The 27,960-nt window shown below is 59.9% G+C and overlaps 2 protein-coding genes across 7 annotated transcripts; one reads left to right on the forward strand and one right to left on the reverse strand.

Annotated features, from left to right (window-relative positions):
• The first annotated feature begins 4,956 nt into the window (after positions 1 to 4,956).
• On the forward strand, positions 4,957 to 11,082 carry UCK1 (uridine-cytidine kinase 1). Of its 3 annotated transcripts, none has more exons than XR_006965536.1 (8): positions 4,957 to 5,191; positions 5,639 to 5,798; positions 6,754 to 6,850; positions 7,079 to 7,221; positions 7,299 to 7,393; positions 8,285 to 8,457; positions 9,165 to 9,213; positions 9,690 to 9,732. XR_006965536.1 is itself a non-coding variant. In XM_047098132.1 (8 exons), the coding sequence occupies exons 1-8, from the start codon at positions 5,084 to 5,086 to the stop codon at positions 9,866 to 9,868; spliced, it is 942 nt and encodes a 313-aa protein (XP_046954088.1). In that variant the 5' UTR covers positions 4,958 to 5,083; the 3' UTR covers positions 9,869 to 11,082. The 3 variants fall into 3 exon arrangements, 2 of the variants coding, with proteins under 2 accessions (XP_046954088.1, XP_046954087.1); XM_047098132.1 differs by lacking the exon at positions 8,285 to 8,457 and adding an exon at positions 7,703 to 7,813 and having other exon boundaries at positions 4,958 to 5,191; positions 9,690 to 11,082; XM_047098131.1 differs by lacking the exon at positions 8,285 to 8,457 and having other exon boundaries at positions 4,964 to 5,191; positions 9,690 to 11,082.
• Positions 11,083 to 11,084: 2 nt separating this feature from the next.
• On the reverse strand, positions 11,085 to 27,648 carry POMT1 (protein O-mannosyltransferase 1). 4 transcript variants are annotated; one of them, XM_047098130.1, is made up of 21 exons: positions 27,499 to 27,648; positions 26,509 to 26,666; positions 25,042 to 25,148; positions 24,557 to 24,607; positions 23,857 to 24,003; positions 23,040 to 23,151; positions 22,595 to 22,660; positions 22,414 to 22,507; positions 22,057 to 22,212; positions 21,006 to 21,136; positions 20,412 to 20,507; positions 19,425 to 19,517; positions 17,828 to 17,924; positions 15,858 to 15,950; positions 15,430 to 15,550; positions 14,958 to 15,055; positions 14,350 to 14,463; positions 13,466 to 13,592; positions 12,283 to 12,460; positions 11,660 to 11,855; positions 11,085 to 11,499 (listed from the first exon to the last, which is right to left on the reverse strand). In XM_047098130.1, the coding sequence occupies exons 2-20, from the start codon at positions 26,628 to 26,630 to the stop codon at positions 11,681 to 11,683; spliced, it is 2,178 nt and encodes a 725-aa protein (XP_046954086.1). In that variant the 5' UTR covers positions 26,631 to 26,666; positions 27,499 to 27,648; the 3' UTR covers positions 11,085 to 11,499; positions 11,660 to 11,680. The 4 variants fall into 4 exon arrangements, with proteins under 4 accessions (XP_046954086.1, XP_046954084.1, XP_046954083.1 ...); XM_047098128.1 differs by having other exon boundaries at positions 11,666 to 11,855; positions 27,499 to 27,581; XM_047098127.1 differs by lacking the exon at positions 27,499 to 27,648 and adding an exon at positions 27,041 to 27,214.
• Between the last annotated feature and the right edge of the window lie 312 nt (positions 27,649 to 27,960).

Here is a 27,960-nt window from a genome sequence, read left to right on the forward strand (position 1 = left end):
AGGCAAAAAAAAAAAAAAAAAAAAAAAAAGCAACGTACCAAATGTTGCCAGCACTTTTCTTCTTCTTTTAGTGAGCTCTATGCCCACTATGAGGCTTGAACTCACAACCCCGACATCAAGCCTTATGTGCTGTACCCATGGAGCCAGCTAGGCGCCCCTGTCTTTGGCACGTTTGAAAGTAAATTGTAAAAAAAAAAAAAAAAAAAAAAGTAAATTGTACGACCGCGAAAGTAACAGCACAAAGGATGGGCAGGGGGGAGGGAAGATGTGGGTCTGTATGGAGAAAGCAGACCTTACACTGCATTTAAAGAGTATTGTGTTCACAAAGCTGTCCTTACTATACCCGGCACCCAGATCTCGGTTTCTAAATACTATCCTCCCATAAAAGAACCGAGGACCCTTTGGCAAGAAGGGGTGGATCCCAGGTCAGGGGCAGGGAAAACCGTAAGATGAGCCCGGAGTGTGTTGTAATACAAGAAGGTAACGATGTGCTTTAAAAAGGGGGAGGGGCACAGGAGCAAACATAAAACTGGTGTCTGTGGCCAAAAGTGGAATAGCCTGAGTAACAAAATAACGACCCCATTGTCATATGACCCGAGAATAAAATACCCATAAACCCATGCTGGTATAAATGACTGAATGAATACGTAAATGGGAGAGAAGAGGCAATTCTCTTTTCACGGCAGAACCTAATAGCAGAAGGAATGTGGGAAATAGAAAATCACCATTAGAATATCGCAGTCATAGGGGCACCTGAGTGGCTCAGTCGGTTGAGCGTCCCACTTCAGCTCAGGGCATCATCTCGCAGTTTGTGAGTTCGAGCCCCGCGTCGGGCTCTGGGCTGACAGCTCGGAGCCTGGAGCCCACTTTGGATTCTGTCTCCCTCACTCTCTCTCTCTCTCTGCCCCTCCCTCACTCACGCTCTGTCTCTCTCCCTCTCAAAAATAAAGAAACATTACAAAGATTTAGAAAAAAAAGAACATCGCAGTAATAATTGCCACGGGAAAGACCCACAAACGCGCTAGGCCTAGTTAAGGTGAAAGTTGTTTCAGCAGAAACAGAGTATTTGGATGGTCTCAAAGTACCTCCTTCAGAATACTTTCGAAGTACGAGGGGAGGAAGAGTAAGTTTTCAGTGGAAACCCTGCTAGACACCCCCTTAGCCAGGTGATCAAGGTTAACATCACTAGTGACACCTGAGGATGTCCTATGTCCCCGTGTGATGGCCCCTCATCTGTGGTTTCCCTCCAAGAACACATAAACCCCATCACACCCAGAGAAAACCTCAGGGGTGCCTGGCTGGCTCAGGCAATGGAGAGTGCGGAGCTGGACCTCGGGGTTGCGGGTTCGAGCCCCACACCGGATGCAGAGAGTACTTCAAAAAATAAAAAATTAGGGGCACCTGGGTGACTCAGTCAGTTGAGCGTCGGACTCTTGATTTCGGCTCAGGTCACGATCTCTCGCTTCGTGAGTTCAAGCCTCACATCGGGCATAGAGCTCGCCAAGGGTTCCACCTTCTTAGGGAGGACTCTTTCTACCCAGAGCCATCGGTATAGTGGTTTACTTAGGTTCACTAAGGGGCGGTCCCTTCAGGCTCCAGCAGTAGGCACAGGGCCATTTCTGGAACCCAGCGGCTGTTTGGGGGGCTGTGGCTTTGACTCCCACCTCCAAGGCACCATCGGGTCCTGACCCCTTCGTGGGCAACTCGGTTTCAACCGCTGGCTACGAGGACCTTCTTCATTCAGGGGCCTGGTCTATCACGTTTCCCTTTCTTGTCTTGGAAGAGAGAGGGTATGCGCTTCTCGGCGTTTGGAAGGTGCGTGAGTGCGGATAGGGGTTGGGTTGACTTGCTACGCCTACCAGCTCGGCTATCTGGACTGAAAGCCGTGGGCAAGCCGTGTGATCTCTCTGCTTCTCAACTTCCCCGTTAGGAAAATGGGAGCATAATGGTACCCACATCATAGGGCTGATGTGAGGCTTTACTGTTGTTAAGATTCGGTGCCAAATCTTTATCATCCTACCGTGTAGCCATAGCCGCATGAGGCCAGAGAGCCGACATGGGGATACAAAACCGCTGCTCTCCCTGCGTGAGGGGTGATGGGTGATTCTAGTTTTATGTGTGTGTGTGTGTGTGTGTGTTTTCTGCAACAAGCATGGGTTCCTTCTGTGATTAGGAAAATAGCAATAAACGCTACTTAAAGCACTGACACCTGGTCAGCTTTAAGTGCCGAGTGCCCACCTGTGTTCAATAAAAGCTTAAAGACGTGCTTGGCACGAACTGACATTTTTGCAGGCGACTGGGTGGGCCGAGGGGGTGGGGAAGGAGGGCGGCCTTGGAGAGCAGGGGGCGGGGGGTGGTGAGGACAGGAGCCGAGAACCCCAGAGGATTGTCACCGCTTATTTTTACCAGGCCCGCCTCGCTGCTGAGAAACCCAAAAGCCTTCTCAGCCCCGAGCCCCGCTCAGCAACAACAGTTTACCATGCCCAGCAGAGGCTCAGCCAGGGCCCTGCCCTCACGGGGCTTCTGCTCTCCAGACGAGCCTCAAGCAAGCGACTGCAGAATCTACTGCTTACACTGCAGCGGTTAGCAGGTGCTCCCCAGGAAAAGTGCCCAGGCCACTAATGACCCGGATGAGGCTCACCTGGTCCAGCTTGGGGCGGGGCCGGAGTGTAACCTTGGGGAAGGGGTGCTGGGAAGAGTCAGCCCTGCAAAGGGTAGGATTGGACAGCGGGGAGGAAAGGTCCAGGCCCGGGGCTTGCTGGGAGCCTGAGTGAGAGTCAGACGAGAAGTGGTTGGGGACCGGCCGGTTTGCAGGTAAGAGACATGCTCTCTCTGCTGTTCCAAGAACTGGTTAGCCTCGGAAGGGCAGTCTCTCCCGGGGCCTATAGGGCCCCAAAGGCCAGAGCGTCAAGGGTTAAAAAAAATAAGAAAGTACAGTTAATATAATTGGCCCCGTGGAGAACGGATTGCCGAAGAGACAAATACAGAATTGAAGAAAACCCAGAACAGGCCCCTCCTCTGGGTCAGACCCCAGCCCTTTGTGAGCTTTCTGGCATCACAGCCTCACTGATGTGTTTCCACCCCCCGCGGGACTGCGGCCTCGTGGCCGCTCTGTCCCGCCCAGCAGCCTGCGGAGACCTTCCCCTGCACGGGTCCTCAGGGGAGCGCAGGCCCCGGGGAGGACAGGAGCAGCCAGAGTGATGACAAGTGGCAGCTCCCAGGACGTCGCGGCCGCCCTCGTGACCGGCGCCCACGCGGCTTCTCCCCGCTCTTCTGGTCTGAGTAGACCGATCCGGCCCTAGCCCAACCCTAGCCCGGCCCTAGCCCGACCCCCAAAGCACGCCACCCACGGACCCTAACAAAGGCAGGTGACCAGGTCCTGCCTGTCTGCACTCTGCCTTGACCTCCTTGGGTGGCCCCTCGAGACCGTGATGTGTATTTCCTCCAGGACCTGTGCGTAGTCAATGCCTCTGCTTCAATTTCTCTGTGGTCTGTTGAAACTCTGCTCAACATTCAGCAGTCCCCCCCCCCCGCACTCCACTTACCAAACGTTAATTTTAACAAGTCATAACATTTCCCCGTTTCGGAACAGAGGAAATGCAAAGTGATCACAGAACCGCCAGAGGTCACTCAGCAGAGCCCAAAGGCTGTCCCCTCTCTCAGCCCAGAGCGCGGCTCCGGACCCCACATGCTCACTGTTAGCAGGTGAGTGGTCCTCCTGACTTTGAGCTCCTGTGTAAGGTCCTTCCTCTCAGTGAGGAGGTGGCTTTCCCCTGTCCCTGCATTGGCTTCAGTCTGTCCAAGTCCCAGAGCTCAGGAGGCCCAAGTCCCCTTTGCACCCCTGCCCTCTGACCAGCAGAAGCTGCCTGCAGCCTCTCCTGAGATGGGTTGGTACTTAAAAAAAAAAAATTTTTTTTTAACGTTTATTTATTTTTGAGACAGAGACAGAGCATGAACGGGGGAGGCACACAGAGAGAGGGAGACACAGAATCCCAAGCAGGCTCCAGGCTCCGAGCTGTCAGCACAGAGCCCGAAGTGGGTCTTGAACTCACCAACAGTGAGATCATGACCTGAGCCCAAGTCGGACGCTTAACAGACTGAGCCACCCAGCCAACCCGGCTGGTACTTTTGAAGTTACCTAAACAGCGACTTTGCCTGGTGTAGTCTTTGTGGCTTCATACCTCATTGTCATCAAATACTCATGATGGGGCTCACGCTGCATGGGGAGCCGGACCTGTAAAGAGAGTCTTGATCCCTTGCGGAAACAGACCATTTGAGCCCATCAGCGTTTGCCTTCTCTGCGCCAGGCACTAGGGGAACAGGGGTACCCAGTCTGCTTCCTTGGCTCACAGCCTGCCTAGTGCAGGCGTCTAAAAAGTCATCGTTGTCACCAAGTGCTGGGGAGGTCAAGGAGACTTGGTGGGGAGCCGCTGAAGACGGGGGTTGGGGGAGGAGCGACGCGATCTGGCCGGAGTGGAGCGCGGGGTGAGGGAGGCTGTGCGCCGGCGAGGACGCTGGATAGGAGCAGAATCCGTACCGCGTTCTCGGGGTGCCAGCTCACGAGGCCGTAAAGTCGGTGTTTCCCACCCTGGCCACGCGGCTCAGGAGGCTGACTTGCCGGCCCTGGCGCTCCCCTTGACCCCACCCCGGCCTGCAGTCTCGGGAGATCATTCCCGAAGCCCCTAGGCACCTGAGGCGCAGACGGAGGGAACTTCCCGGGCCACCGCCTCTGATGCGGAGGCCGCTCCGCGACTGGAATCTCCTACAGCCAAATGCGGTACTTGGCGGCTTTCGTCCTTCGCCGCAAACCGGCTGCGCGGGAGGCTCCGGCTGACGCCGCCGAAGGTCAGCGGGCCTCCGTTTCCCCGGCAACGGTGGGCGGCCCGCCTGACGCATGCGCGGCCGCCCTCCGCTGTCTTGGACTACAACTCCCGCCGTGCTCAGCGCGCTCCCGTCCCCGGGCTCCCGGAAGTGGAGCCCGGGGCGGGGGGGCGTCTCCGACCTTCGAGCGGGGGCGAGCAGACGGGCTGGTTCCGGGAGGCGCCGGGAGCGAGGACCCCGATGCCGGCCAGCGGGGCCCGCGATGGCTTCCGCTGGAGGCGGCGACTGCGAGGGCGCCGCGCCGGAGGCGGACCGCCCTCACCAGCGGCCCTTCCTGATCGGGGTGAGCGGCGGCACCGCGAGCGGGAAGGTAAGGGGCTGAGCGGCCCGGCGGGGCCTGCGTGCAGCTCGATCCCCGGCTCCCCGAGACTCCGGGCGGCCCGTTGCGGCCTCTAGCCAGAGAAGAGGCTGCCAAGGCGCCCCCCTCTAGGGTGTGGGCGGAGCGGGGGGCGGAGCGGGCGCGGGGCTGCGGCCGTGGTGGGCAGGCGGGGCGGGGGGCGCTTGCCCTCGGGCCCCCACCCTCACAGCCTTCCCGCCGGCCTGGTTCCTCTGGGGGCCCCGGTGCGTGCTGCCCCTGCCAGTGCCCCGCGGCCCTACCCCGAGCCCAGCCCCACCTGTCGCCGGCCTGCTGGGCAGTCCGTGGGGGCTGGTGGGTCGGTGTCCCCAGAAGCCAGCTCCCTGCAGAAACGGCCGGGAAAGGGCCGCCCCGTGGCAGGAGGAGCGGGTCCAGGCGGGAATCCTGTTTGTGTATTCCCAGTCCACTGTGTGTGAGAAGATCATGGAGCTGCTGGGCCAGAACGAAGTGGACCATCGGCAGCGGAAGCTGGTCATCCTGAGCCAAGACAGGTTCTACAAGGTCCTGACTGCAGAGCAGAAAGCCAAGGCATTGAAGGGCCAGTACAATTTCGACCACCCAGGTGCAGCGCAAGACCCTGAGGGGAGCAGGGGAGGACAGGCCAAGGGGTCTGGGCTCCAGGGTCGGATGGGGCTGCAGAGAGGCCCGAGTGCTTCCTTGGAGTTTGCCTGGCCCCCTGGGCCCCGAGCAGCCCCGCAGGCGTTCCCCGCTTCCTTGGTTGGAGCCAGCCAGGAAGTCGTCTCGGTGGAGGGGACCACCGCTGGGGTCCCGGAGAAATCCATGCACACTTCCAGCAGTTTGGGGTCCTTTGTGCACAGCGTTTTGCATTTCCCCACCTGCCCTGGGGCCAAAGTCCTTGAGAGGCCAGCAGGGGAAGCAGTGGGTAAACCAGAGGGCGGACTCTGGTCTGATCTGGTCTGGTCAGGGGACAGGTGGAAATGGGTAGATAGTTGAGGGGAGAGAGCCAGCCTGCCCTTGCCTGCCACTGCTAGACTTCACCCTGTGGCTGGCACCCATCTTTCTTTCTTGGGGGACACGTGGGAGGAAGGCCTGAGGAGTGTCCGTCGGTGGTTATTTCTCAGAAATGGAAGCAGATGGGGGCGCCTGGGTGGCTCAGTCGTTTAGGCGTCCGCCTTCGGCTCAGGTCACGATCTCACGGTTTGTGGGTTCGAGCCCCAGGTCGGGCTCTGATTCTGTGTCTCCCTCTTTCTCTACTCCTCCCCCACTCAAGCTCTGTCTCTCAAAATAAATAAACATTAAAAAAAAGAAAAATAGAAGTAGATTTCTAACCCACCTGCCTCCCCGGGCTGGCCACTCAGGAAATCGCTGGGTGCAAACTTCTGTGTGGGACAGGAGCCTGGGCAGCGGCCCCCTAAACGTAGTCTGCAGGGGCGGCTCCCAGTCCAGAATGTTCCTGAGGGTCGTGGCTGGCCGACCCCAAGGCAGAGGAAGTTGCTCCGTCCCCGGCACAAGGGCACCTGGATAGATAGTCTTGCCTTTTGTTCTATCCCCCGCAGATGCTTTTGATAACGATTTGATGCACAGGACTCTGAAAAACATCGTGGAGGGCAAAACCGTCGAGGTCCCAACCTATGATTTTGTGACCCACTCCAGGTGAGCAGTGGTTCCTGGGAGAGGGACCGTGTGCGGGGGGGGGGGGGGGGGCAGTTAGTGCGTCCCCGCCGGGGCGTCCACAGACTGACCTGCGGCAGCCTTGCCCTGTGGTCTCTGTGCACACCCACCCCTCCCCCGCTGCGATCTGTCCCCCTCCACACCGACTGGGCCCGGGCCCCCCGGACCCCGGATCGCCAGCAGGGCCCATCTCTGGGTCTCACCTCACAGGTTACCGGAGACCACGGTGGTCTACCCTGCAGATGTGGTCCTGTTTGAGGGCATCTTGGTGTTCTACAGCCAGGAGGTCCGCGACATGTTTCACCTGCGCCTCTTCGTGGACACGGACTCTGACGTCAGGCTGTCGCGAAGAGGTGAGGCGGACGCGGGCCTCTCTGCCCCTGGCCGAGGCCGGCCGCTGGTCCTCACCGCCCTCCTCTTCTTGCCCCAGTTCTCCGGGACGTGCACCGCGGGAGGGATCTGGAGCAGATTCTGACCCAGTACACCACCTTCGTGAAGCCGGCCTTCGAGGAGTTCTGCCTGCCGGTACCTTTCGCCTACTCGGGACCCTCCTTTTCTCCCTTTTCGAGAGGGACCCCTGGCGCCCTGTTCCGTGAGAGCTGAATCGTGGGTGCACAGGGTCTGATTTACGAATGGAGAGATTAGCCCACTGCACCTCGTTCCCAGGCCGTTCTCAGGGCGTTCCCAGCTCTTGAAGCGTCTTTTGTGTTATCACTTTCTCTGCCTAGAACAGCCCCTCGTCCCTCATGTCCACGCGGCTCACCTCCTCTCTGCTGCGGGCCTTGACTCACCCCTTGTGCTCACCCCAGGAACCCCCTGCTCCCCCTTCTCCAGGCACCTCTGGTCTCACACTCCCTGCTTTGCTGGCCCCTCTCAGAACAGGAAACGCCACGAAGGCAGGGACGTGTTTGCTCGCGGCCCAAACGGACACAGATCTGGCACACCGTAGGCACTTTGTCCCCCTGTCCCTGCCGCGTGTTTCTCCAGGCTGCACGTGGCTGGCTCTCCAGGTCCAGGTGGCCGGCGGGGAGGCCTTCACTGTTGCACGGCCATCTGTCGTGTCCTCCACCTGCCGTCATAACTAGATAGGGTTTCCAGGTGCTTCTCAGGGGAAACTTAATATTTTGCTTCTTAAAAGTGAAATACGGCACAGAGGCACTCGAACGCGGCTTCCTGCTCTCGGTTAAGTTGGACAAACGAATTCCCTCTCCCGTTGCTTGAAGAGAACATTTTTTTATCTCCCGTTCACGTTTCCTGAAGCGCCCGGAGAATGGTTAGAGAAGTAAATGGTTATATCCTGTTATTCACAGGAAGATGTTTGGCAAAGTAGGTGGTTTACGGCAAAACTCTGGGTGCCCGGTCTGACGGTGACCCTGCGTGGGCCGCCCTTGAACTTGCCACTCGTTTTACTCACAGCCTCACACCGAGTCCAGCCTGGGTGGCCGTGTCCCTCCCCCACCCCCGGGAGCACGACCTTTCTCAGCTCTGCATTGGGTTCCATCCCTCCTGCCCCTCGCCGTCCCCTCATCTGCGCCCCACCAGTGAGCAAACCTGTGGAACCAGCCTGGCCCCCTGTGCTCATGTCCTCGGTGGGTCCCCACCGCCGGCCCGTGTGGCTCATCTCTTGTGACGTGCCCTGTTGGTCCGTATCGACACGCCTGCAACCTTGCACGCTCCGCGGGTCGGTCCCTCGGCCCCGACCCGTTTCTCTTTGCTCTCCCTCTGCTTTGCCTGATTCACGTGTGTCCCCCTCAGCGGCATCTAGTTGGGGTCGCTCCTCGGTGGCCCTGTGCCTCCTAGTGTATCTGTCTCCCTGCCCGTACCTAGAGGGGCACCTGCTGGGGAGGGGTTAGCGAGGGAGCAGGTGCTGACGCCGGCCAGGATCCAGTCTGCTGCCACCGGCCTGCTCACCGCACCGGGCCTCCTGCAGAAAGCTTCCTAGTTCCTGAGGAGGAAGGTCACGTGTTGTGGCAGGACGCCCCGCTGCACTTGGCTCGGTGCGCTGTTTGCACAGAGAAATGTTCCCGCGGTGGCGTCCACGGGAAAGCGCGAGAGACACCAGGGGGGAGAGACGTCTCTTCCGGCTGCCTCCGCTTCTCCTTCTTGTTTTGCCTCTTGGGTCACTGCCTCCGGCTCCTGGCTAAGCCCTGAATCCCAGCCCCACCGTCTGCTACGACACCGGTCCCTGCCACGCCCTGGGGCTGCTCTCCTGCCATTGAATCTGGCCTCAAACAACTAGAAGTCACCCCGGAGGGGGGGGACAGATCCTTACGAGACCCCCCTTTCTGCCTTGCAGACGAAGAAGTATGCCGACGTGATCATCCCCCGAGGGGTGGACAACATGGGTAAGAACCCGCCCCGCCTCCTCCGTCTGCCTCCCAGAGCCCCAAAGCAGACCCTGCCCGGTCCTGGCACCGTTCCTGAGGCTGGGACGGTTGCCTGTCCGTGCACGTTAACGACACAGGTTCCAAGTATTAAAAAAGGGGTTTGACACGTCGTACACCTTAAGCTGACCCGATGCCGGTCGTCAGTTATAGCTCAGTAAAGCTGGGAAAAGATGTGTATCGACGGGGGAGTCCCTCATTCACAGAGAGCGGCCTCCCCAGGCTCTTGGTTCACAGAAACCCCCGCAGACCAGGCCGCCGGGTTTTACCGTGCTCACTGCCCGACCCGCGTCTTTCTGTCTGCTGAGACGCGGTGCCACCAGGCCCAGGGCCGCCGCGGGCCGGCGCGGCCCAGCGAGCCCGCGGCAGATTTTTCGCTGGCCTGGAGGCCTCGAGGGGGAACGGGCGCGGCTCAGTGCGCTCTGTCTCTGCTACAGTGGCCATCAACCTGATTGTGCAGCACATCCAGGACATCCTGAGCGGCGACATCTGCAAGTGGCACCGAGGGTCCAATGGGCGGAGCTACAAGAGGACGTTTCCCGAGCCGGGAGACCATCCCGCGGTGCTGACCTCCGGCAAGCGATCGCACTTGGAGTCCAGCAGCAGACCCCACTGAGCGCCGGGGTGCCCGGCCTCCCGGGCGGCCCCGCCCCCGCCCCGACAGACCGGGCTGTGTCCGGAGATGCCTGCCCCCCCCCCCCCGCCCCCGTGGACGCAGCTGCTGCTTCCTCTCTGCGTCTCACGGTACAGACGGGGGGTGGGGGTGGAGCGCGAGGATCACGGGGTTCCTCCCTGTTGTGGGCAGACCTGCACCTGTGACACGCAGCCCCCCGGGATGGCGGCAGGCCCTCCTGCTGCCTTCACCTGCTTCCTCACGTTCAGGAAGCTTCGAGTCCATCTTTAAGTTACTGAGAAGCGTGCCACAGAACGTGTGGCGAGCAAGTCACGTTATTTCGGGAGCATTGAGCAGCCCGCCTGGACGCCGTGGCTGTCCCAGTGCGTTCGACGGGAACCCACAGCGTGAGGGACTTTGTCCAGGACGGTCTGGTTCCCACACAACGTGTGACCGAAACATAGGTTTGGAGAGGGAGCGTTTCCCCTTTTTACGTGTTACACGTGCGAGTGTTTTGTTTCGTTGTTATTTATTCTACCGTTAGTTGTGACCTAGTGACGGAGTCTCGTGCCCCGCAGTGGGGTGCGACCCGGTCTGGCACGCACGGATGTAGGAGCCACCGAGGGGTCTCCTTCCTCCTGGCCCGTGCGCCAAGGGCAGAGTCGAGGAAGGAGCCCTGGGAACAAGCTTTCGTTAGCCAGCCTCGGCCGCAGGGGACGGGCCCCGCTCCCCCGGCCCAAGCCCCGGCCCCGGCCCTGCGGGTTGGGACAGGAGGCAGGCTGGCGCCCGCCGTGTCCACACACGGTCCTACTCGGGGTCAGGCCTCCCCGCTTGCAGGAGCCACCTGGGCCCCGCGTGCTCTGCGGACAGGCCTTCCCGAGTCGGGGCACACCGTCCAAAGGCAGCCCGTCTCCCTGCACACACCTAGAGCCCGCGGCCGCACAGACGATGCCCGGGCTCCACGTTGTCCTGCTTTGTCTTCCCCTCCCCAGTGGCCCCGTTCCTGTAAAAGCGACGCTTTGCCGTTGCCACCGGCTAAACCGCACGGGCGCTTCTGGTTTCCTCCTAGCGAGTACTGTGTGTAGTGACACGGATGGGACCTCAGTTGGGCTTGGCCGAGCTCCGTGGCTGCTCTCTGAGGTGTGTGTGACAGTCTTGTCCAGGTTATTTTCTCCCCTTCTGGAGAGAGAATCAATAAATAACACCAGTTACCAATACCAATTTGTCCCTTTTTTAATTCTACACGGAAGGCAGGTTCAGGACACGGATCCGCGGGGCTGCAATACACGTCACATGCTGCAGGTGCCGCTCGCCCACGCACCTCGGCCGAACCCCGCAGGGGCGGGGGGTTGAGAGTCGGCGGCAGTGAGGGTCCTCACTGCAGTGGCCAGAATCCCACCTCTGCTTCTTCAAAGGCTTATCACTCAGTGGCTTGTGTGACACCACCGTGTTCGGAGCGCATCCTCAAGACCTCACCAGGGGCAGGTCCAGCGGGCGCTCGGGAGAGCGACCGGGGCCTTGGCTGGTGCGACCCTCGCTCCCTTCCTGTTTCTCCTCCAGCATGAGTCCCACACTAGCCTGGTTCGGGAGGTTCTTGGGCGTTAGTGGACCCAGAAGGCCGCGTTCCTTAACGCCTGGAACAAAGAAACTTTGTTGCTCAAACGAACTTTGCTTATCTGAGGACCGTTTGAAAAATGAAACCGCAGTAGCCCGGCCAGCCGGCCAGGCTTAGGGCTACCCTGTCACAAGAACACCCCCATAAAAGTTCTGCCTCGCCCCGGCCCCGGCCCAGACCTTCACCGTGTTTGTGTCCTGCTAGTATTTGCGAATCAAAATGTCCCAGCTGTCCTTCCAGCGAAGGGCCTTCAGTTCGCTGGGGGAGAGTGACTTGTCCCCGTAGGTGAGCGGGCGCAGCGTGTTGAACACATGACAGGCACAGGAGTACCATGCCACAAGCAGGGCGCCGAAGAGGCTCCTCAGGAGCTGGGTCCTGCGGGCACCAGGGCAGGGCACGGGCATGAGGGACCCTGTCACCCTCCTCACGCCCTGCCTGATGTGCCGAAAGTGACCCTCGTGCATCTTCCCGAATCTTCCATCTACACCCACGATCCCACAGTAGCGTCCCCACATTCAGCGTCGTCGTACCACAGCCCTCCCGAGAGGCTCTGCGGCCCCTGACCACCCCGGATCCCGAGTCCATGCCCTTTGGTCAGCTTCCAGAACTCGGGTTTACACATCTCTCTGCTGTAGCTCTGTACACCGGGCAGCCCCGCCACGGGGGTCCTTCCCCGTCTCCCACACCCGCACCTCCTCTCCCAGCCAGCCCCAGCTTCCTCCCCTGGCGTCCCTGCTGTGACCTTAGCCCGTCCCACGCCACACTGAAGCCGTCACTCCGGGGCCCCGGGGAGGGCCTGTACCTGCACAGGTGGTCGCTGATGTGCTGCAAGACCACGGGGAGCAGAAGGATCTGGAAGGTGAGCGCCGGCAGGTAGTGGTACAGGAAGAGCGTCTTCTCCATCAGGAAGAAGGGGACGTAGTTCACCGCCCAGCCGCCGGCACACAGAGCCCCCGCCAGCACCCAGCGCAGCCAGGAATCTGGGGCGGGAAGGTCGCCCTGAGCCACCGCTGCTGACTCAGGCCTCGCCCGCAAAGGCCCTGCGGGTCCCCGGAGCTGCCTGCCTCATCTTTCAGGGTGCCCACTCGCTCCTCCCCCACCTCCTGACCCTTCCCGTGACCTCTGGGGAAAGAGCGGACTGTGTCGTAAGAACTTTCCAGTGGCTTCCTGCAGGGTCCTCACCATCCCGACCCTCTGAGCCACACCAGCCCCCGGGGTGGGCGGGGGGCAGGCCCAGCTGGTCCCCACGGTCCCTGGCTTGTCCGGGATCACCACCAAGTGGGTCAGCCTCCCTCCCGTAAGAGCCGTGAGGGGCTGTGTTTGTGCGCCCAGCCGGCCCGCTGGGTCAAGAGTCAGCGGGAAGAGTGGAGACGGGCCACACGGCTCCCGAGGCCTTTGTGGCCCCGCCCTGCCCCAGGTCCTTACAGCTCTTCGTCTCAAGATGGTTTACAGTGGTTTCTATTACTGTAAAGCACCCCTGCCCAAGAGATCGCCTGCTGGCCACTCTGTGCCATCCAGCCATGCCGAGCGTGCAGGCACTCAGGCTGTCACGTCCTGAGGTCACAGCAAGCGCTGCCTGGTACCCACACTTCCCCGGAGAAGCCTCTGGCACAACTGGGGAAGTCAACCGCGACATTTTGTCTCTAGGGAGACAAAAATTGATTTAAGTTCCTTCTATGCAGAAAATCGTCTAAGGTGCAGGATCCTGGTGAGGCCGGGCTGTCACCGGAAGTGCTGTGAATGCCCGTCAGAAACAAGCCGCACATTCGGGGCACCTGGGGGGCTCAGTCGGTTAAGCGTCTGACCGGCTCAGGGCACAGTCTCGCGACTCACAAGCTCGTGCGTTCGAGCCCGGCGCTTGGAGGCTGGAGCCTGCTTCGGATTCTGTGTCTCCCTCTTTCCATGCCCCTCTGCTGCCCACGCTCTCTTTTTTTAATGTTTGCTTTCGAGAAAGAGACACAAAGAAAGAAACCGGCCGCACTAACCCTCAGGGAGGTCACAGATCTTTCTTCGGCGTCTAAGCAGGTACCAGAAGAAGAGCAGAGTGTAGGCCACGGTGGCGAGGCTGGCCGAAGCCCAGATCACGACGTTCCCAAGCAGGTGGATCTGAGCCTGTGAGCACACAGGGACACACCGTCGGCCATCGACCGCCCGGAGGGATAAACCCTCGATGACGCTCGCCTGTCTGCCGGCCTTCAGCCCAAACGCTGGCGCAGGCTGGGACCCCACTGCTGACGGACGTGCCTATTCCCAATGAGTCTCCCTCTGGAAAAGTGCTAAGCTCCTTGATCTGGTAGGCAGAAACCCAGCCGGGCGCGGCCGGCACTCTTACATTAACAAGGGCCAACCCAGAGCCACAAAGGGCCAAGGACCCTGCTTCCCGGCAAGTGATGGCTCGTCCCCCGCTCCAGCGGGAACGAGAGAGGTGAGCGTTCACAGCATGAAAATTTGGGGAGTATCTGCTGGCAACCGACTGGGCGCCAGCTCCAGGGCCGTTGGTCCTACTGGGACAAGAGGGACGATACACATGGAAACAGCACTGGCGGGCTCGGCCGCTCATGCTCCGCGGAAAATACAGCTTTTGTCAGGAAAGGGGAACAGCGTTGCTCCCCCCAGAGCAGTAAAGCCTGGTTCCCGTCAACGTGCAGACGCATAGGACCTTACTCGTCACGTGAGGGAGGGAGCACTCTCCTGGCAGGAGCACTGACCCTGTGCTGCCGACTCGTGTAGGGAAAAAGCCCATCGTGGGCTTCCGTGCGGAGGAAGGCCCTGGAGGAAGCCAGGCTGGGTAGGATGCGGTGGTTGCTCTTAACGCCACGGGAGTCTCGAGGGACAACCGTGACGGCCGCCAGCGCGAGCACCCACTTACGCTGGTCCTGGGGTGCAGCCAGTACGCGATGCTGGTGTCCAGTGTGACCCAGTCCAGTGGCGACGAGCTGTACTTGTGCTCCGAGCCGTCGCTCTTGGCCGTCAGCATTCTCCACTGCAACAAGGCCACAGGCTTGAGGCGGGCGGACAGCCAGACGCCTCACCGCGCAGGGACCTGTCCCGGTCACGGGGGCATCCCGCTTCCCCTGAGACGCGGCCCCAGAGCTCCAGCCACCCTGTCTGCAGACGAGGGAACTGAACTTGGCGCTGAGAACGCTTTTAGAGACGGGACCCCGACTTTCTGCTTCTGACCTCTCTCGGGCCCCATCGTGTTGACCGTGGCACACGATGACCTGACCCGGGGGGGCTCAGCGTGTACCACACTGCTGGCTGGGCTCTGACTACTCCTGCCCCTGACATCACAGGCCCCCCAGGCTGACAGTGGGGCGCTGGCCACTTCCGGAGACAGAGGAGCCCGCCCCACTGAGCCAGGCCCCAGGCTGACGCCGGGGAGGGAGCCGCTCTCCGGGGCGCAGTGCCGTATGGCCGGGAGCCCGCTCCCCCACGCACGGCCATGGTGCGCCCACCCACCCGCCCCCACCGCGTCACCTGCAGCTCCAGGAACCTGGCCAGGAAGCTCAGGTTCCTGTGAACGTCCATCTGCGTGGGCGAGTGCAATTCCACTTCTCTCTCCTTCTGCTCCTGGCCTGACAGACACACCGGACCCAGAAGAACGTGAGCGGAAGGTCGGGGAGCCCGCGACACAGCCGTCGGCGTGGTGAAAAGCGGGCCTCCCCCTCCTCAGACCGCCCACAGCGGCTGCGTCTAACCGTGTCACTGCGCTCGGCTCTCCCCCCGCAACGGGATGGCACCCACCAAATCTAGATCTTTCCAGTCAGACAGCTCAGCTCATACTGCCTTCCGGCAACACTTCCGAGTGACGGTTTCGGTTGCTCACGGCTCGGCTGAGCGGGGAGCAGCGTGGACAGCGCGTCCAGCCCCCGCCGGAACCAGAGCCCGCGGGGCCGGCGTTCTGGTAAAGGGGCGGCGACAGGTGGCCAGCGGGCCAGGCCGGACTCACTTTTGCCGTAGCGGTGCTCCTCCACGTTCCACACGGTGCTCTCGTGGTAGCCCCGCGACAGCTTCTCCCCGACGACCTCCAGCTGCCGGAACCCCCAGTCCGGGAGGTGTGCCCCGCTCAGCTGGCAAAACCGAGGGAGGCGGGGTGTGACTGGGAGGCTCGAGGCCCCGGCTCACGCCCGCCGCCCCCACCACCCGGTCACTTTGTCTGCAGCCCCCAAAGGCGACAGCCTCTCCCCCGTGGGGCCGTCACGGCGGGATCCGGTCGTGAGAAGTTATAAAGTCCTCCCTTGTCAGTGGGCAGGAAACATGGCGAGGACCTTGGCCAGATGCGCTGCCCGCTAGGAGCCCATTCGGCCCGAAGGATCCGTAAACCGATTTCACGAGCCCCCCGCCCAGACGGGCGAGCCAGACGCGGCGCCCTCTCACCTTCAGGACCGCGGAGGTGTTGACGTGCACCAGGCGGACCTCGGACAAGATGGTCTTCCAAACCCCCGCGTCGGAGTCTCTGTTTATGATGTCCTGTGAAAGCAGACCCCGTCCGTCGTCTCGTTCCATCCCCCACTTCCTTCCACGGAACGTGAGGACCGGTCACCAGATGACACTGCCCCAGGCCGGCACGAGGGGCCAAGCTCCGGGAAGCTAAGAGGATGGCGGCCCTGACCTCGCTGCGGACACCCAAGCACAGGTGCCGGTGCCGCGGGTCCAGGGCACACACCGCCCTCCCGCAGAGTTGAGGGACCTCCGAGCGCTGCCTTCTCTGGCAAGTGCACACGTGGTCCCCGACAGGTCCTTGGAAGGGACTCCCCAGAGTGCATGATGGAAGCACGAACGTCACAAGAGCACTGGCCTTGTCATATCTTATCGCAGCCTCAAGAAGACCCCGTGAGGCCTGTGCTGCCGGTGAGAACCAGAGGGCCCGGGGGGCCCAGTGGGCACGGCGAGGAGGCCTGGCCGAGGAGCACGGCCCATGCCAGCCATCTTCCGGCCCTGTCCCAGCTCTGTGAGCTCCCGTGGGAAATGTGGGCGCGTGGGGCTGAAGGTGCTACCGGCAGGGGCAGGGGAAGGGAGGGGGGAGAAGGGGGAGGGGGAGGAGGGGGGAAGAGAGGGGAGGGGGGGAGGAGGAGGAAAAGAATCAGCGACAGCAGGACGGCAGGAAGGGCGGTGGGTAGGACCCTCAGTAGAGATTCCAGGCTGGGCGCGGAGTGTGTGCGTCCAGCGGGGACATCTGGGGGGGGGGGGGGGACGAGCAGACTGCAGGCAGACAGCTGCCCACGGAGACGCAACGCGGGAGACACAGCGTGCACACGAGCACCGACCGCAGCCTCGCGGCACTGGCTTTGCCGGGACGGCCTGCGAGCGGCAACGCACCCCGTGGGATGTGCCGGTCACGCCTGCGGGAACCAGAAGTGGGGCGAGGAGGCTGGTGTTCGGCGGGCAGCTGCTGCCGCCGCGGGGAAAGCCCGCCTCTCGTTAGGGAGGGCCCCCCAGAGGGTCACCACGCTCAAGGGACTGTAGCGGTGTTTGCGAGCACGTCCTTAACTCCTGCGGGCTCAAGGACCCAGCCACGGAACGCTTTCCTCCTGCCTTCTCTGCTGGACGTGCGTGCAGCCCTGGAGAGTCTCTGTGGGGACGGCACGTGCCCCTGGAGGCTCCAAGGAAGGGCGACCACAGCGCCCGCCGCCTCAGCGAAGGGCCACCCCAAGGCACCACCCGACTGAAGGGCCAAGCAGCCCCTGGGGAAACTCTGGGGGGGGGGGGCCCGCTGGTTAACGTCAGGCTCCCCTGGTCAAGGGAGGGGGGCCGAGGCCCCCAACCCCATGTGTTCAGTGACCTGGAGGCTGAACAAGCAACCAAGTCAGAGGGAACCTTCACCTGGAGGCCCACGTGAACCATACAGCCGGCGTGGAACACTGACCCACCGTTCCATAACCTCGTCACTGCCTCAGGGGAAGTCTCTGTCCCCAAGGAAAACACCTATGACCTTATGACTAAAAGTCATTAATTTTACATCGAAATCAGAATTGGTTTTTTTTTTTTTTTTTTGAGATTTTATTTTTCAGTCGAGAGAACAAGGAGGAGAGAGAATCTTAAGCATGTTCCACACACTGTGCAGAGCCCGACGCGGGGCTGGATCCCACGACTCTGGGATCATGACCTGAGCTGAAATCCAGAGTTGTATGCTTAATCGACTGAGCCACCCTCCAGATTCTCAAGTCATCTCTACACCCAACGTGGGGCTCGAACTCAGGACCCTGAGATCAAGAGTCACCCGCTCTGCCGAGGGAGCCCCTGGGCGCCCCTGAATCGGAACCGCTCCAGATGGCGGTTCTGAACGGTCACGTTACAAAGGATGCGGTACTGACGGCCATTAAGCCCCGTTTCCGGCGGGGACTCACCAGTCTCCAGAGGTTCTGAGAAGGCATGGAGATGTTGTAGTCGACGTAGCAGGATACCTCCTGTGAGTGGGGGCTCAGGGGTGCCGCGACGTCGTGCCTGGAGAAGGAAACAGGCTTGCGGAGGGACTGCCTCAGGCTGCTCCGAAAAGGCGTTCACGAAGTCTTCGAGGGTCCCCAAGGACACACCACCCTGGGGCTTGCTGATAAACGTGACACGGAAAAGGCAGCCGCCTGCCACAGTCACACCTCTGGGAGAAAGGACACGTGACGAGGGGTCTGACAGAGGCGTCGTGTCGCTGGACGACCGCCCACGATCCCCCAGAAGCACGACAACGTGCATCCGGCAGCTCCCGGACAGCCAGGCCTCAGAAACGTCTGGGCCACGAAGAGCACTGTCGGGGGACAAGGTGCCCTCGGTGCCGGCGACCTCCAATGTCCAGAAACACCCACCACCCTCATTCGCTGTGTCCTACTGTGCGCTGGGCACTATGGAGCAGCTGGGGACCCCACAGGGAACACAGTACGTCTCACACCCTGCAGAAGGCAGACCTTCACACATATGGACGAGAGAGTGCCAGGCTTGTAGGGCACCACCGATAAAACCAAAGTAGCAGGGAAAGTGCCCGGGAAACGCTCTGAGGAAGTGACGTTTCAGTGGACACGTGGACACAGCAGGCCATGGGGGCGTGAGTCCAAGAACTTTCCAGGCCGATGGAGCAAGTGTAAAGGCCCCAGGGGTGTAGCACTTGGTCGTGTGGGGACAGCAGAGGCCAGGGTGACTGCAGGGAAGGTGACCAGGGGGTCACCAGGGGCAGATCCCAGGGGGCCTGCAGCCAGGAGAAGCGGGGACGTTGAGTGTCAGGGCCACACCGTGGAATCCACTGGAGTGCTTCTGGCCAAAAGGCCAGCACTGTGTTCACAGGGCGCCGCCGTCGGGGGTGGGGGGAATAGAGTCAGAGGTCGGGGCACCGGCCCCAACAGCACAGGGATCAGGCCTGGCCTGGGCCGCAGTGAGAACGAGGACGGGAAGAAGTGGTCTTATCTGAGGAGAGGAAGGGAACACAGAGAAGGACCCAGGGGACGGCTCAGCAACTGACTCCTTCCAGAGAGAAGCAGGCCGGAGGCCGGGAACCTGCTGTACCCCAAAGCCAAGGTCTGCGGTGTGGCCTCCGGGGGAAGGCCGGGACCCGAGGCACAATTCACGCGTCCTGGAGAGCCGTGAGATGACCCACAAAGCCGGGTGGAGGAAGAGACAGGGCCCGGGCCCATCGATGTGCGGACGGCTCAGGTCAGGTGAGGTGAGGGCTGAGAACCCACACGTAAGGACCTTTCCCAGCCCCATTGAGCCCACGTTTGAATCCTTCTCGAATTCACGTTTGCTTCAAGCAACCGGACTTCACTTCATCCTGTGCGGGAAGCAACTCCCGTGCTCGCCCCAAACTTGTCTTTCGAAGCTCTGGGGCCTCCCGGGCTCGCACTGCTCCTTCGCGCCCACCGAGTGCAGGGTCCCGCGCGGGGCCGCCCCAGGGGAGGCAGACGCGGCTTCGCCGAACGGAGAGCCCGAGGGGGACCGAGGGGGCCGAGCAGGGACACTCACGTGTTGAGGAAGCGCGTGGTCATGCCGTGCACCAGCTGCACCACGTCTCCATGCCGCACGGGCCTCGGAGGGTTGCTCACCACCAGCTGGTGCCTGCGGGGACAGAGGGCCGGCTGGGACCGAGCTCGGGCCCCCGCAGAAGCACCGCGCCCACCGGGCGGCAAGGGCTCCACATTCTCCCACCGGCGGCAATCTGTACCTTATGGGAGGTGAATTCGTAAAAAACAAAACACAGAAGTCTGGTTAACTCTTTCCTGAGACCTCAGGCCACTTTCCAAGCTTCCTGTCGTGACCCCGCTCGCCATCACCACGCTCTGGTTGCTCTGTGTTTCTCTACAAACGGCGGAGTGGCAGACACACCCGCACCCGCCCAGAAGTCGCTCGAACGGATGCAATCTGTTTTCCGGCAAGCCCTCGATGAAAGCGTACTAAGGGCCCGTCGGGTCGGCGCTGTGCGTGCAGTCAAACAGTCGGACGTGGCCGCTGGCCTCACATCACCGCAGTAAATGGGGAACACAGCCGCCGAGACAGCAAGCTAAGCCGCAGCCAACGGTTGTGCCACGACGGACACGGGGAAGCCATCGGGCCGCAGGACTGTTCCGGCCAGAGGGGCAGCACGCGTGGAGCCTGCCTCGCTCCAGAAACGCAGGGCCGAGGGCAGAGGTCTGGATTGCACTGGACGGGCCACAGCACAGCCTGGCTGACGGAGTGGACTGGGAGAGGGGGACAGGGGAGTCCTCCGTCTGGGAGGCCTGAGCAGGTGAATGCCCGGGGAAGGCGGGGTGGATGGTGACAGGGGAGCGTTTGGGATGCACCTGTACAGAACCCAGGGGTGGGACAGAGAGCGGCCAGTTCACGGAGGAAGGATCTACCCCCCGATGCGGCTCATCAGCACAGAGCGGCTCTCGGAGCTCCGAGGGAGGAGGTGCACACGGCGAGGAGCCCAGGAGCCGAGCCCTGTCCTGGAGGCCCAGCACCTGCACGCACCTCCCAGGGTCCTTTACGATCCACCAGTTGTTGACGTCTTTGAAGGGGTAACAGGTCACCTGCTGCTGGTGCGAGCTGCCTCGGCCGTTCTCGTATCTGTGAAGGAACCAACACAGAAACGCGTCTGCCAGCGGGCGGCAAGCAGCCTCCTCTCCAGGTCCCTGAGAATGTCACCTAGCAGGGTGGGGGGCCGCGGCGGGGCGTGGGGAGGACGAACGTCTAAGTCTAAGTGGGGCCGGAAGACTCTGGCAGGACGCCGTGTCCAGCGTGGAGGGCGCACAGCTGACACGGCAGAGCCCGGGCCCCCTGCTCCTCAAGTCCCTCTGTTTTATACGCAGAAACGACAAGGTTTATTGATAATCAGACTCTCAGAGCCCAAAGTCTTTCTGTCTCGTGTATTTCTTTCCTTTTTCCTTTTTTCCACGCTGTGGAGCCTAACGCAGGGCTTGAACTCATGACCCTGAGATCAAGAGTCAGACGCTTCACCCAGGCGCCCCCCATAAACTTCATTTACAGTGAAAGCTGGTAACAGCCAAAGTGTGAAACAAACCAAACGTGTTGCAATGTTCGAGTTACAACGGCCACTTTCCTTACATCATGGGGTAGGTGCTCTGGTGGGAATGAAGCCAGCAGGGCACGGGTTTGCCAAAAACGTTCTTCAGAGTGACCTGGGAACCGTAGGCCACCTCCAGGGGCTGGCCCTGCGTGATCCGAGCCAGCCCTCCCTAAGACAAAAGCAAAAAGGGGGCAAGTGAGAAAGGGGGGGCCGATCTCACCAGCCTCACCGATGGCCACACCTCCATGGGGGGGGGGACATATTCACAGTGGTGGCCGTTGTTATCACGTCACATAACTGTGATGACAGGGGACCTAATCGTAATGTCACGTTAGGTAATCGCTAACACAGCTGCTGAGGACTGGATGCTGGCTCTGGGGCCAGGCGCTCACCTACCCTTCCACAACACCCCTAAGATCCGACAGCATCTTCGGAGAAGGGCAACCCTGTCCATTCAAAAGGTGAGAAAAGTAGGAACGGGATGAGCTGACAGATTTGTGCAAACACCCAGACCAGCACTCAGGAGCGGGTCCGTCTGACTGGAGTCTCCTGTCCTAACCACCCCGACTGGCACATTTCACTATCGCGGCAAAGTCAGTATGAACGAATGCCAGAGTCGAGCTCGTCCTCGGAAGCATTTGCAGCTGCCCGGAGTTTGCAGGACGTCATGAGGTCCCGGGGCAGGTCACACTGAAGAGCTAACCCCTTCGTGCATTAGCTCACCGTCAGCATGTGCAGGATTAATTTAGAAATACTAAAGCGCATTCCTCTTGACTCGGTTTCCCCTAAACACTCGACGTTTATATGAGAAAACTTTGAGTCCACCCTGTCCTCTTTTTTTAATGTTTTTATTTATTTTTGAGACAGAGAGAGACAGAGCATGAATGGCGGAGGGGCAGAGAGGGAGGGAGACACAGAATCGGAAGCAGGCTCCAGGCTCCGAGCCATCAGCCCAGAGCCCGACGCGGGGCTCGAACTCACGGACCGCGAGATCGTGACCCGAGCCGAAGTCGGACGCTCAACCGACTGAGCCACCCAGGCGCCCTGTCCCTGTCCTCTTTCTAAGGGGGCCGTGGCACCGCGTCTTACCTCCAAGCTGGCCTGGAAGGCACTGGACATGATTTGATCGTGGGGCCCAGAGCGATAGACCAGACTCAGGTGGACGTAAAAGAACAGCAAGTACATGGCGGCCGGGACGACCAACAGAGCTGCCGCGCGGGCCAGCAGGTGACAGAGCACAGAGACCTACACGGGACGGAGACACGTCACGTCCTGCCCCACGCAAAGGCACGCGGCTCAGCAGCAGGGCTCGGGGCTCCACGCGGCCGCCCACGGGGGGCTCACGGAGGTCTGCCTTTTGAGAAGCCTTTTCCGCCAGCCGCGCCCGGCACAGCCCTCTGCCCCACCCCGGGACAGCCGCACGCCCTGCTCTACTTTAGCACCTACGTTTGACAGACTCCGGTCTCCTATCAGGTGCCAGGCGTGGACGCCAGCGACAGCGAGCACGAGCAGGTACGTGAAAACACCCACGTATTTGACGCTGAAAGGACACGATGAGAAGCCGTTGCGACGAGGCTCAGAAGCAGGAGGCCGCCAACGCCGCCTCAGACCCGTGGACCAAACTCACCCCACGGCACAGGAGCAGGCCACTCCGGTCAGCGTCAGCCAAAACCACCAGCTCGGAGAGAAGGGCCTGGGGTCAAAGAGGAAGAGCGAAGCTGGGGACGGGTCGCCAAAGACCACCCGAAGGCCAGAGAGGGCACGTTTCTCAGACTCTCGGGGTCGGCTGGCTGTCCCCGAGCTTCAGGACGAGAAAAACGAACGCTCGTCTCCCAAATGTCGGCCCTGGCAAAATCTCTTTTTAGCCGGGACATCTCTGCAGTTACTTTAAAGTACGCAAAAATGAGAACGTATTTCTGGAGTCAGGAAGGAGCAAAGGGCCAGTTCAGGTGACAAAAGGTAGCCAGCGGGTGGCTCTCCGAAATGAAAAGGCATCAGACCGTCTCAGGTCAACAAACCACCCGAGCCCTTCTTTCTCACGAACTAGGAAGGGCGTGTCACATCCTGCATACCTCTGTTTTTGGGAGTTGGAGAACTTCAGGTAGGACAGCACAGCCAACAGATTAAAGAATATTAACACGGACTCCAAAAGCATTAGCCTTGACTGAGTGATGAGAGCGTTCTCTGTTGCAAAGAGGACACACGTGTCGGTTGTGATGTAGTGAGGGCAGACGTACGAAGGTCGAAGGACCCACGGGAAGGGCCCGCCCTAAAAGTCACGGCACGTGGAGGTGGGAAGTTCGGGACTGGGGGGCCGGACGGGGCGTGGTCCAGAACCACGAAGGCAGGTTCTTAGGCGAGAATCATGCCCAGCAAGACCTGTGCAACCCTGGGCGAGTCGCCGAACCTGTCTGAGTCTCTATTTTTCCCATTTACCCAAGGAATACCAACTTGGTGGGGCTGCCCGTTAGGACAGGACACGGGTTCAGGGCCTCCGTTAGAGGGGCCACTCACTCCACAAACCCTAGTTCTTTGTATTTTCTCACATGACTTCTCATCTTAGTTTTCAGTTGTCCATTAAACCGGGCCAGACTTGGCTGGAGGCGGAGGCACCACGGAGCACCCGGGAGCCCTGTCTGGGCAGCCTCACCCCCACATAGGACTGCGCAAGTCTGAACACACGGTCCCGCCACCCTGCAGCCTGGGAGTCAGGTGACCCCCAGAGTCAAATCTGGGCGAACCGGGCACACTTCCCTCCATCCTGGGAGTAGGAGACACCACGGGGGGCGGGGGGTAGGGGCACATCTGGGCGGCACGCTCACACATAACAAAGGCCAGTGCTCGGTTCGTCCCTGCGCGACCCCAAAGCAGGCCGAGGCCCGGTCTTACCGATGAGCATCAGCAGGGCGGCCCCCATGGCGGCACAGTGAGAAAAACCAAGCTCCGACAGGATCTGGTAGGCCATGGGGACCGACAGGGCCCCCGTGAGGGCGGGCAGCAGGCGCAGAGACCACACGGGCACGTTGCTGCTGTATTCTGAAAGAACAACCACACTCAGCTGAATGCACCACGCACACAGCTTCATATGCTGCAGCCGTGTTTTCCAACAGGGCATCGTGTTCACAGAACCGAAAACGCAAGTCTGCAAAACTAGGGGCCGTGTCAGGAACGCAGGTACAAGCTACAAATGAAAGCTCTGAAACGAGCCGCGCGCACTCAAAACCTAGCTCTCGTTACGCCTAAAAACAACGCCCGATGATTCTGGAATTGGTGCTTTACTCATTTACAAATTTACCTCACTTTTCCCCCAAAACATTGAGGCAATGTAGAAAATTTACACGTACAGAAAAGTGACTGTCGTCCGATGCCACGTATGCAACCTGCTACATATGCCAAAAACTCAGGATGCAATAGTTACCATGACTAAACGCTAAGAGAGTTACCAGATCTTTCCAAAGTCTTCCGCTTAGACCGAACTTCCCATACCCCGGACACGTCATAAACCACACTTGTTAATCCCTATGAAAGCCACTCTCCCTCCATTGTGATACGTACACATCAGTATAAGGGCCATGAAGATGACTTTTACCTGCTCCGATTCTGTTCCACAAGAAGTTACCATCGAATCCTCCTAAATAACCTGAAACAGAAGACTGATCGGTAACTCAGCCATTCAGCAAACGGTTCTGGAGTTGCCAGACCGTGGCAGGGAACAAGGAAACAATGACAAATAATCAGAAATTTCACTTACAGGTCTTATTTCATTATTACTTTTCTTAATAAACTGCCACAATTTTATTCAGTTAGTTGTTTTTTTTCATTTTTCTTTTTTTTAGTGTTTATTTTTGAAAGAGAGTGAGTGGGGGGGGGGGCAGAGAGAGTGAGTGGGGGGGCAGAGAGAGAGAGAGAGAGAGGGAGGGAGAGAGAGAGACACACACACACACAAAAACACAGAATCTGAAGCAGGCTCCAGGCTCTGAGCTGTCAGCACAGAGCCCAATGTGGGGCCTGAACCCACAAACCGCCCTCGCTTAGACGTTTTAAAAGGATACTTCTCTCGGTAACGAATCCTACCTCCCAGTGCCAGCAGCATGTGGCCAAATGGTGGTCCACTGCCATCCAAAAAGAAGATCCGCTTCATGTAAAAAGAGATGTACTGCCCATAATACACTTCATCGAAACTGAAAAGCAAACCCACGTGAGATTCAACCAGAAATCTTCAGCAAACAAAGGCGCGAGGGTAACCATATACCTGTTCCCGAACAATGTTAGAAAGTGCTCAGCAAAGGTCAGAACTTTTGCCTCAACTGCACTCCGTCCCCAAATATGGAGACACGGGCACGGCATCATCCACCAGGACAGGAGGGAAAACGCACAGAAGAACAGCCACACATACTCTGCATGTTTGCCTAACACAGACTCTATTTACCCCCACTGTTCCCATTGAGGGACATGCTAGCGGGCAGCCTATTGAAAAGCCACAGAGACCTGACGCTAATCCCCTCGTTCACCACCACTTGTGTGACAAAGGGTCCAGAATCACACCTGGTAACCAAATGAAACAGGGGCAGGTGTGAAAGCAAAACACGCAGAAACCAACTGCAACAAATGTTTCAGTCAATCAGGGACATTCAATGACACTGTCAATATTGCTGTTAATTTCTTAGGCGTGCTAATGTTAATATGGTTTTTGTTCTTTAAGACGCGTCATCTTTTAGAACTATACCGAATTACTTAACCATACTGTTTATGACTTGCTTAAAAAAATCCACCACGAGGGACGGGTGGCTAGGAATTGATAACTTGTTGAAGCTGGGTGATGAATACTGTTTGGTAAGGGTCGTTATATCGTTCTCCCTACTTTTGTGTACGTTCAACGTTTTCGGCCACGAAAAGTTAAGCAGAAAGTACACAGGTATTAACCAGATAGTGGCTAGCACTGCGATAACAGCAGTCACATCCTGTTATAATAAAAGATGCTTTTTTTTTTTTTTTAACGTTTATTTTTGAGACAGAGAGAGACAGAGCATGAACGGGGGAGGGTCACAGAGAGAGGGAGACACAGAATCTGAAACAGGCTCCGGGCTCTGAGCTGTCAGCACAGAGCCCGACGCGGGGCTCGAACCCACGGACCGCGAGATCGTGACCTGAGCCGAAGTCGGACGCTTAACCGACCAAGCCACCCAGGCACCCCAAAAGATGCTCTCTTAAGGTTAGTGACGACTCACTTCCGAATTCATCAATCCTCCTCCCTCCACCCTTGATTTTAAATGGTTACCTAAGCTGTGGCACCTGTTTCATGGACCAGGTTTCACCTGCTAGAAAACTACCGGTCAAGACGTGATAGGCAGACTCAGCAGGGGCCGTCTGGGGGACAAACCGGCCTCTCCTCTGCCAAAAGCACCTGTCACCAGGAAGCCCAGAATTCCACTCTCCCACCTCCGCTGTTCAGAAAGGCACTTTCGGTCACCGGTGCATGAACAAATGACAACCCTTTCCGAATCCCCTCCCCCCCGCCCCCAACGGAGTTGTTTGGCTTACACCACAGCCCTTGGATAGGAGAGCTGCCACAGGCGGCTCAGTAACCCCATTGCAGTCAGAGCCACAACGTTCAAGTTGATGTCAGCCGTCACCACGACGGGGTGCTTCAAAAATCCCAACATCCTGTAGAAAAGCAAAAGCAGGTCCTCGAAAACACCCTAGAAAACAAGGGAAGAGATGACGTCAATACATAAGCGGCAAACCTGAAGGCCCCCAGACGCTAGAGAAAGGATCACAACCGCCCTGGCTCTCAGGCGGCGCTACGAAGAAACATACGCGTCGTGGGGTCATTGAGAGAAAATCGGGAAGGCACGAGCAGGGTTTGGGAACCTCATGCCCGAATATTCACTCATTCAACGACGCACCCCACGAACACCAGCTGAGCACTTCTTGGAAAGGAGCTGCTTTCAGAAGCCCGCTCACCTCGGTGACCTCGACCTTCTGACCCTCAGAAGCCTCCTCGTCTGCCGCTGGCATCTCCGCTCCTCCCCTACCCGCCGCAGCACCATCACCCAGGCGCCCCCCTTCTCACCGTGGGGGTGCCTCTGCACCCAGGCGCCCCCGTTTCGTCCCCGAGGCGTCATCTTCCCTTGAGCGCCACTCGTCTTAAGGCTGCATCTACTCGACGCCCCCTTTGTCGCACCAAATAAAGCTGCACCTGGGGTCTGGCGGTCCCCCTCTCCGCAGAGATCTCATCTGCCCCAGGAGGCCCCTACTGCTCTTCCAGACATTCCCCCCCCCCCATGGGCTGCACTGGTCCCGCGCCACCGTCTGCCCCAAAGGTTCCATTCGCCCGAGTACCCCTCCTTTTCCCAAGGCTGCACCTGCCGGGGCGCCCGCCTTTCTGCTCGCACTAGCCCTCGGTCCCGCCCCCCGTCGGCTACGACGCCGACGCCGACGCCCCCGCCCCGGCTCGTCTTCAGGCCGCGTACGCGCGTCCCGCGCAGGCTCTCCCGGGTGCCGCCCTGGTCCCTGACGCCTCCAGCGTACTCGCGTTTCGTCGAGTTCCCGCAACGCTGCTCCCGCATCCGGCCCCGCCTCGGATCTGCCGTGGGGTGGGGGGCTGACCGTTAGGGTTTCTCGCCGCGCGCGGGGGCGAGGCTGCTCGGCATGCGGCACCGCCCACGCGCCGCCTGCTCGGCGCTCGATTCGCCTTGCCTGCGGAGCCTTACGCGGGGGAAGCGCGCGTGCGTCCCGGGACCGGGCGTCGCGCGTCGCGCGTCGCGCGTGCGCACAGGCGCGGAGGTCCGCCCCTGTGGTACGTCGTTAGCGGCCTGGCTGGGTGTTCTAAGATCGCCGTGCCCAGGGAACGCTCCGGTGTCTTTTTACAAAACAAGACAGTAGGGCCTTGTCCGCGTGCCTCTCAGCGCGAGCAACCCGCGTGGGCGTGTCCGCCCCGAGCCCGCGGGTGAGCACGTGCGCCGGGAGGGCGGGCAGGGTCAGTGCGGCCGC

Source organism: Lynx rufus, unplaced genomic scaffold, assembly GCF_022079265.1.
Source record: "Lynx rufus isolate CCGP_SWC_20201006 ecotype Redwood Valley unplaced genomic scaffold, mLynRuf1.p SCAF_44, whole genome shotgun sequence".
Classification (NCBI taxonomy): Eukaryota; Metazoa; Chordata; class Mammalia; order Carnivora; family Felidae; genus Lynx; species Lynx rufus.

What these genes read in the sequence shown, in the direction of transcription:
- POMT1 (XM_047098130.1), bottom strand. Translation starts at nt 26,630, where the DNA reads ATGTTGGGATTTTTGAAGCACCCCGTCGTGGTGACGGCTGACATCAAC. An exon ending in ATCGTAAAGGACCCTGGGAG is followed by an intron (nt 19,518 to 20,411) that starts GTGCGTGCAGGT and finishes CTGTCCCCGCAG; the next exon opens with GCACCAGCTGGTGGTGAGCA. An exon ending in GGCTGCACCCCAGGACCAGC is followed by an intron (nt 13,593 to 14,349) that starts GTAAGTGGGTGC and finishes GTGTGCTCACAG; the next exon opens with GCTCAGATCCACCTGCTTGG.
- UCK1 (XM_047098132.1), top strand. Translation starts at nt 5,084, where the DNA reads ATGGCTTCCGCTGGAGGCGGCGACTGCGAGGGCGCCGCGCCGGAGGCG. An exon ending in GCGGCACCGCGAGCGGGAAG is followed by an intron (nt 5,192 to 5,638) that starts GTAAGGGGCTGA and finishes GTGTATTCCCAG; the next exon opens with TCCACTGTGTGTGAGAAGAT. An exon ending in TCGAGGAGTTCTGCCTGCCG is followed by an intron (nt 7,394 to 7,702) that starts GTACCTTTCGCC and finishes CCCCTTCTCCAG; the next exon opens with GCACCTCTGGTCTCACACTC.